Source organism: Mustela nivalis (assembly GCF_964662115.1).
Source record: "Mustela nivalis genome assembly, chromosome: 1".
NCBI classification, from domain to species: Eukaryota; Metazoa; Chordata; class Mammalia; order Carnivora; family Mustelidae; genus Mustela; species Mustela nivalis.
Genome location: NC_139020.1, coordinates 207,216,058 through 207,223,850, shown reverse-complemented (window position 1 = coordinate 207,223,850; position 7,793 = coordinate 207,216,058). Strand labels below are relative to the sequence as shown.

Below are 7,793 nucleotides of genomic sequence, written 5' to 3'. Positions count from 1 at the left end.
GAAATACCTCAAAGGCGTGTGTGCGTGTATGCACACGCATATGCACATGCACGCGCCTGGGCCCCACAGTGTGTGCAAGTGGGGCGCGTAAAACAGGAGTCCCACTTCGTGAGCCACAAATCAAAACACCATAGGATACAAACGTGTATAAAAAAGGCTGGGCTTTTATTTCCAAATTGGCACATGCAGAAGGCACAGGAGCAAATGGCTTTGGGGCACCAGAGTAGAAAGGGGGAGGGGTGTATCGGAGGTTCCCCTACCTGTACCACCTCCTAAGCGCACTTAAAACAGGACCAGTGGCAGGGGCTGTGGCCCTGAGGGTCCCACTGGCTCTGGATGAGAACCCTGGGACAGCTTCCCAGGAAGGAATCCCTTCTCCCAGGGTGGGGGCAGGACCTTGCCAGCTCTCCCACCTAGAGGGACCAGCGCCCTCGGGAGGGCCAGGGTTAGAGAGAGAAGAGCAGGATAAGAACCAGAAGAAGCACCCCCAGCAGCACCACAATGGCACACCACTGTCGGCGGTCTGGGGGCAAAAGGGTCAGAGGTTACAGGGGGATGGGGTGCCACCCCTGCCACCCCCCAGCCCAGCTGCCTCCCCAAGGGGTCTTACCACTCGTCATGTGGGATACTTTGGCCATCTTCCTGAGGACCCCATCCATCCGGGACTGGGTGTGGTCCAGCTCATGAGCAAAGGCATCCAGCATGCTGTCGAGACCAAGATGGTGTAAATCCCCAAAAGTGCTGGGCACACTGGTGCAGCCAACTGAGGGTTCCCAGCCCCGCCTCCCTCCCACCCCCGCCCCAGCAGGATCCTGGCCTCACATGCCCTGCTCATCCAGCTCCTCCCCAACACGGCCAGACATGTGTTTCAGAACCCGGATGCTCCCAGACACCATTTCTAGCTGTTGATCCTGTTGGTCCAAGATCAGCTGCAGATGGAAGGAATGAGAATTGCTATCAGCAAGGGGTCCTGAGCCGTTTCCAGGCTCTTCCCGCCCAGGGCTCCCCAACCACCCACACAAACCTGCTGTGTGGCCTGCTGCTCCTCAATATAACGGGAGGCAGTTGAGGCCATGCTGGCGTCCAGCAGATCGCTGGATGGCTTCTGGGCAGCTGGCTTGCCCGTCAGCATCTATGGTGGCACAGGGCACAGATTCAGGGACAGGCAGCCACTCAGAACAGAGCCAGACACAGGTCTGTGGCAAATCTAGATGGTTGTTGGGAAGGTAGTCTTGGCAGTGGGATAGCCTGGATTCCCCTGACCCACCACTTACTAGCAAGGTGACCCCAAGGCCATATCACTTGACCTCCCTGTGCCTCAGTTTCCTCATCTGTAAAATGGGGGAAATTCCTGGGGCTGGAATGAGGATTGACCAAATTATTCCATGGAAAACATTTATCATATAAACAGATGTATTTAAGAATTTAGACCTTACCCCTCCAGGCAGCACACCTGGAAAACATGTGGGCTCTGATACGTGGCTCCAAACTCAGCCCCCCACCCTCCCAGATCCCACAATGGGATGGAGACTGGGGGGTTTCATAACATGCAAAGAATGGCCGCATGACACAGAAGGAAAAAGTGTGCCAACAGAGGCGGCTGGGAGAGTGGCCACAAAAGGCATGAGCAGGCACACTCATGGGGGGAAATGGTATGCAAGCCAACCACAGTGGGGAATTCAGAGGCCAAGTTCTCCCGCTCAGATGCCTGGGTACATACACAGAAAAGTAGGCATACATCCTGGAAACACTAACACACCAAGCAAAAAAGAGAAAGGAAACAGACATCCAGACCCACACCAGGAGGCAGGAAGGACTCTATACACAGAGAGGGCTCAGTTGTACACAACCAGAAAGAGCTAGCAGGTGGACAGCCAGGAGACAAGTGCATGCAGAGAGGATAGACAATGCAAGGGGGACAGGTGAACTAACACAGAAGGGTCAGGATCACTCTCAAGGGGAGGGTCTCTCTGAGAGGCTCTGGTGAAGATATTGGGTCTGGATGGCTTACCTCTCTATTATTCCTCTCCATGAAGGCTATGGCTGCAGGGCTGACCATATGGTCCTTCATATCCTGGGGAGAGGACTCCATGAGTGAGTAAAGACACCCCAACCTCCCTGCACTCAGGCCACAGGAAACTCTCCTCACCTGGACTGCCTCCCGCATCCGCTCCACGAACACCTTTCTCTCCTGCAGGTCTCCGGCTGGGAGCTTGAACTTTCCTGGGTTGGCTTCCACTATTCGTAAACCCGGAGTCAGGAGTCAAGGCCAAAGCCAGACACAACCCTGTCCCTGCCTCAAGCAAGCCCTTAACTCCTCCTAGGAGTCCAGCCGCCCCCGGCCACAGCAATGGGCTCTCCCAGGGCGCCCTGCAATGCCCCCCCCCAGGATATCGATGGTCTCCTCCAGGTCTTCGAGGTCCCACTCGATGCTGCGAAGGCCATTCCGCAGCTCATTGGTCGTCCAGTCCAGCTCTTCGCGGCCGACGGCCGCGTCCTCTTGCAGGAGCTCGCACCAGCGCTGGTACAGCCCGCGGGCCGTGTTCACCGCCTTCTGCACCTCACTGCGGGCCGGGACACACAGCGGTCATGGCTGGGGGCCGGCGATCCTCCCGCCCGCCACTGCGCCCCCGAACGAGTGGGGCGTCTCAGGATACCCTGATACCCTCCTGCGTACCCCTCCCACTAGAACCCTCTGGCCGGCGCACCCTGACGGCCGTGCCCAGACCGCCTAGCACGCTCTGGCGGGCACGCGGGCACTAGCTAGCACGGGGCCCGAGCACCCTCCTCTCTCCTTCATTGCTGTCACTCACCCTCGGACAACAAAAAATGGGTCTTCGAGAGACATGTCACACCCCCTCCCCCCGCCCGAGGTCGAGCCCCCCCTCCCCTCCCGGCTTTGGTAGCGGGTTCCCTCCCAGTAGTGGGGAACGTGCCACTACCCCCGCCCCCGTCACGTGATCCGTACCACCATCGAGAGCGGGTACGCCAGAGTAGAAAGAGAGGCTTCGGAGGCCCGACGTGCGGAAACTTCCGCCCTTCTCTCGGCCATTTTTATTATGGGCACAGATGACTTCGCGTTCGCGTACCCCGCCGCCACCGGCAATGTCCCAGTTACCTTTGGCTGGCTTGGGGGATCGGAGCTCCTGATCACTCAGTTCGAGACCCAGCCCTTCGGATTGTTGCTGCGCAACCTGTTTCCCTTTGGGGCATTGTGAATAATAACCTTCCTCAAATCAGAGATTATAGCTGGGGAAAGGGATCGTTCGATTCAGAGATCCTCTTCAGAGACTTGCTGAGTCTGCACCTTGATTCTGACCTGGGAGATCTCCCCAGTCTAGGATTGGGAAGGGAAATGATGGTCCTCCCCACTCTCCCGCGGGGATGGAGGTGCGAAGTCTTTTTGGACTCCTCTACTGGGCTCTTCCCTCCTCTTTTTTTTTTTTTTTTTTCCTACGGAGGAAGGGAGCCTCGAGATCGACCTGGGGCGGAATGGCTGAGTGGGGTTCCCAGAGATGCTCCTGGGGTGTGTGAAGGCTTTCTGGGTGCGAAGATGGCAGTCGCGGGAGGGGGTGTGGTGGTGGTTCTGTGGGTTGTAGGTACTAGGAAGTCCTCTGCGTGTGGGTTCTCCATCTGGGCAGGGGCCAGGAATGCCTGGAGACAGACTCATAGTTGACCCCTGTGTGACAAAGGCGCTCTGTGTGGGATCTCCGGAAGTGCATTTTTTTCAGAGGTGAGCCATCACCTGAGTGGGGTCGTGGTCTGTTTCTGGAGAGATCGGGGCGGGATGTCTTAAGTTCTTGGAGAGTCTATGTGCCCCTGTGCTTCAGAATCGCTGCCCAGAGTCTGAGATAGCGCCTGGGCCGGGGATGTCCTTGTGGATTCGCCGAGGTGGTGCAGGGGGAGATGGGGGCGTCCTCAGCAGGTCGCCCTAGTGTAGCAGGATCGTTGAATAGGCACAGTTTTAAGAGCAAATAATTGCTGAGTCCCCATGTGCGGGGGTGGGGGCGACCAGGGGGGTGGCGGTGCGTGAGGGTTCTCCAAGGTTGCGTGGTTTGCCCGGGGGCGGGGAGAGCAGGAATACCTGGGAGAGAACCTTGTAGGGAGAAATTTTTGTGGGGTCTCTATGGCGGAACAAAGATGAAGGGATCCTCAGCGAATCGCCCGTTGTGTTGGCAAGGTCTTTGTGGAGGGTCTCAGAGTTGCTGTCAGTGGAAGCCCTTAGGTCTCCCCTAGGTGCCGACGGGGGTTTTCCCGGAGGCGGCCACGCCTTCTTGGCCTCAGGAGCCCGCCAGGCTGGACTCTGGTCCGGAAGCCGAAGACTACAGCCAGTCCTAGCTGCCGGGAGAGGGGGGAGGAGGAGGGAAGGGGCGTGCCCGGAGGCCAAGGCACCGCCCCCGCCCGCCCGGAAGGAGGCCGCCACAGCTCAGAGTGGAGATCCCGGCCCCTGACCTTATATGGGCAGCCGGAAGCGGCTCGCGCGCCTGCCGTACGTCATTATATCCAAATTTAGTCGTGGAAGTCTGGCGCTTCCAGTGGCCGGAAGATTCTGCCCGCCCGTCGGCGGCTGGGGGAGGGGCGGGGGGGGGCTAGAGAGAGGAGCCTTTCCTTAAAGGGCCCTTGTCACGAATGAATGGAGCTGTAGGAACAATTTTGCATCTTATTTTGGAGAAACTGGAAATAGGTTTTCTTGGAGGGATAGGGCGTAGCGGAGGGTGGGGCCGATGTTTTCCATCTGTCTGCTCTGTGCGTTGCTCAGTTTACAGCTCCTACCCCAACCAACCTCGCGTCCCAGGGGGCAAAGGCGGAGCAGGGCCGTGTAGTCAAGGGGCGCTGCCACGTGTTCTCCTGGCCCGTCCTGTTGCCGGGTCCTTCGTCTTGCGAGTACCCAGCCCAGCCGTGGAGCTCTTGTAGAGGGAAACTGGGGGGGTGTTCCGTGTGGAACGCCGGAATGGCAGCGCGGGCTGCGCTGGCGTCTGCAGACATCCGCTGCCCGTGGAGTGGGCAGCTATGCCCTGGGGCCAACAGCACTGCCCGCCGCCTCGCTGCCTACAAGGGGATTGAGAAGGCTGGCTTACGCTAGAGAGACGCAGGAGCTGGAGGCCCCAGTGGTCTATTTGTCGTTTAGCAAATACTGAACGAGTCACTGTGTCTCGATTGCCCCGCCTGAAGAAATCAGGTATAACAGTACCCTTTGCGGAGTGGAGGTGAGGCATCAATGAGGTATTTTGTAAAGGAAACCCTTAACAGCGCCTGGCGGGTAGGACTTACTAGTGTTAGCACGGTTATTTATTAAAAAAACATTAATCGAAAAAAAAAAACATTAATCGGTTACTGATTCAAAAAAACATTAGACACCTGGTAGATGCTAGGAACTGTGCCCACGGGGGATGTACCGGCTCGAACCCCGGTCTTCCCCGGCGCGAAGGGAAACTTGCCTCCTACAACCAGCTGGGGTTTCAGACGCAAGCACGTGGGTGGACTGTGCCCGGCTTCCGCGGCCCCCGTCTTCGGGGCCTGCGCGCTAGCGCATTGAGGGCCCTGAGCTTTCTCACCCCGAGGGCTCCGCCTGGACTGGGGGACGTTCCTCCTCGCCCCTACTCCCGTCCCTTTTCCCCCATTCGGTAAATCCCACCCTGTCGCTTTAAGGAGCCTCTCGCCGCGGTGCCTTGGGAAGCCCGGATGCGGCTCTCTGATTGGGCGGGGCGTCTCGGTGACTTCACTCCGGGTACAAAAGGGCCCGGGTGGCGGGCGCCGGGGCAGAGCGTCCTAGCAGTGTCACAGCGTGGGTTGGCGTGAGCGGAGGAGCGTGAGCGAGCGCGTTGCCCGGAGTGCACCTGCTACCTGTCCTGCCCAGCCAGGGAGTCCCCGCAGCCGTCGCCCCCGCCGTCGAGCAGCCATGGAAGTGCAGAAGGAGGCGCAGCGCATCATGACTCTGTCGGTGTGGAAGATGTACCATTCCCGCATGCAGCGCGGTGGCCTGCGGCTGCACCGGAGTCTGCAGTTATCGCTGGTCATGCGCAGCGCCCGAGAGCTCTACCTCTCAGCCAAGGTGGAAGCCCACGAGCCCGAGGTGCCCTTGCCGCCTGTCCGCTCCCCTGATCCTCGCCTGCACCAGTCGCGGGAAGCGGAAGCTGTCGCCGAGGCAGCGCCCCCCGACGGTGAGCAGCCCTCTCCGGAGCCCATGGACACGCGGGAGGCGCCGCCAGCCGAGGAGACCCCGGCCCGCTGTGCCCCACGCCCCGCCAAAGTCAGCCGAAAGCGGCGAAACAGCAGTCTGAGTGACGGCGGGGACGTCGGACTGGTCCCAAGCAAGAAAGCCCGTCTAGAAGAAGAGGGGGAAGGAGCCTCTGCGGTCTCTGATCGCCTGCAGCCACCTCCCGCGCAAGCCGAGGGCGCCTTCCCGAACCTGGCGCGCGTCCTCCAGAGGCGCTTCTCCGGCCTCCTGAACTGCAGCCCCGCCGCCCCCCCGACGGCGCCGCCGGCGTGCGAGGCGAAACCGGCCTGCCGCCCCGCGGACAGCATGCTGAACGTGCTCGTGCGGGCCGTGGTGGCCTTCTGAGGGTCCCTGAGCGGCGCCACCGGAGCCCAGAGCGCGGGCCGAACCGTCGGCCGCAGAGCGCAGACCCGAGGCGAGGTCCATCCCCGGGGGAGTGCCCGCCGAAACCGTGGAGAGGAGCTGCTCCCCCAGGCTGCGGAGAGGCCAGAAGAGGGACTCTGCCCCCGGGGAGCCGTCGCTGCCTGTGTGCAGCGGCGGCGCCGAGGAGCCCGAGCCGGGAGCGCGAGCGCCTTCCGCCGAGACCTGCTGCGCCCACAGGTGCTGTCTTAACGGACTGGGACGTGGACCTTTCCCTCTCTCCTTCTGGGACTGGGAGCAGGGAGGCTTGGTTCTTTAAACTCCTCAGGGTCGGACTTTATTTTTCAGTGGGAGCTGTGCTGCCCTTTCAAGGTTTTTCAATAGTTGGTGTTTGCATTTCCAACCTCAGAAAATAATTCCAGGCAGGCGCTCCCCTTCCCCCACCGAGTGACATACTTGTGCAAGCGGTCATCGTTGCGTCATGGGGCAGATGTGGGGAGCTTCCTGTTGCCTTGCGTGGGTGTGGGGCCTGGGAGGAGGGTCTGGGGTGTGGACCGCCCTGGGGAATGGGAGGAGGGCCTCCTGAGTCACCTCGCCCCGCTTACTGCGGGTTTGTGCCCCGCGCCCCTGAATCTTCGGGTGAATAGCGGCGGGGGGCGGGGGTGCTGATCTAATTTCAGGTTACAGTTTTCTCATCTGTTGTGTTTGAGGTGGGAATATGTTCACTGCCTCAAGCGTGACCTTCTCTCAGACACAGACACAACCCAGACGGCCCTGGTCTGAATCACAAAAATCGGTGCGGGTGTTCAGAGCTCTGTAACGCTGAGTTGGGACCAGTTCCTGGTGGGACTGGGCCAGTTTGGGGAGGGGAAGATTCTTGCCAGGGCGTCCTGAGGCCTGTTTACCTTTACTGTGGTGGATTCTGTTTAATTTCATCTATCTGGTCTTCTGCTAGAAACGCCAGATAAAATAAAGACCATTTGAATAAAGTCTGTGCGGCCTGTCTGGTTTTCTTCCCTGGTGGGGGAGGGGCAGGGTTAAGGGGTCAGGAGCTGGCGGCGGCTTGCTGGGGCCCCAGAAACCGGTCTGACCGGCTATCACGTGGGCAGAGTGGGCGGGATGGGGCTGGGCCCCCTTTTCTTTGCCAGAGCGTTTCCGTGCCGGGTGCCCTGGTGTTCCGACTGCCTAAGCTCCCCCATATTTGGGAGTTTCTTCG

At 59.9% G+C, this 7,793-nt stretch overlaps 2 protein-coding genes across 4 annotated transcripts; one reads left to right on the top strand and one right to left on the bottom strand.

Moving 5' to 3' along the window:
* Positions 1–144: 144 nt before the first annotated feature.
* On the bottom strand, positions 145–2,959 carry STX10 (syntaxin 10). Of its 3 annotated transcripts, none has more exons than XM_082730070.1 (8): positions 2,814–2,959; positions 2,395–2,564; positions 2,150–2,244; positions 2,012–2,074; positions 1,025–1,132; positions 823–929; positions 611–705; positions 145–523 (listed from the first exon to the last, which is right to left on the bottom strand). In XM_082730070.1, the coding sequence occupies exons 1-8, from the start codon at positions 2,846–2,848 to the stop codon at positions 447–449; spliced, it is 750 nt and encodes a 249-aa protein (XP_082586196.1). In that variant the 5' UTR covers positions 2,849–2,959; the 3' UTR covers positions 145–446. The 3 variants fall into 3 exon arrangements, with proteins under 3 accessions (XP_082586196.1, XP_082586197.1, XP_082586198.1); XM_082730071.1 differs by having other exon boundaries at positions 827–929; positions 2,814–2,957; XM_082730072.1 differs by lacking the exons at positions 2,012–2,074; positions 2,150–2,244 and having other exon boundaries at positions 1,025–1,113; positions 2,347–2,564; positions 2,814–2,951.
* Positions 2,960–3,115: 156 nt separating this feature from the next.
* IER2 (immediate early response 2) lies at positions 3,116–7,566 on the top strand. The gene has a single exon (XM_082730101.1). It carries the CDS (start codon positions 5,900–5,902, stop codon positions 6,560–6,562), a length of 663 nt encoding a protein of 220 aa, XP_082586227.1. The 5' UTR covers positions 3,116–5,899; the 3' UTR covers positions 6,563–7,566.
* The last annotated feature ends 227 nt before the right edge of the window (positions 7,567–7,793 follow it).

Bases quoted from the DNA above. Each gene is read 5' to 3' on its own strand.
- STX10 (XM_082730070.1), bottom strand. From the start codon at position 2,848: ATGTCTCTCGAAGACCCATTTTTTGTTGTCCGAGG. The intron at 2,245-2,394 runs ATATCCTGGGGG...CTCCGGGTTTAC, and splicing joins AGACCTGGAGGAGACCATCG to GAATAGTGGAAGCCAACCCA. The intron at 1,133-2,011 runs GTAAGCCATCCA...GTGCCACCATAG, and splicing joins TGGAGAGGAATAATAGAGAG to ATGCTGACGGGCAAGCCAGC.
- IER2 (XM_082730101.1), top strand. From the start codon at position 5,900: ATGGAAGTGCAGAAGGAGGCGCAGCGCATCATGACTCTGTCGGTGTGG.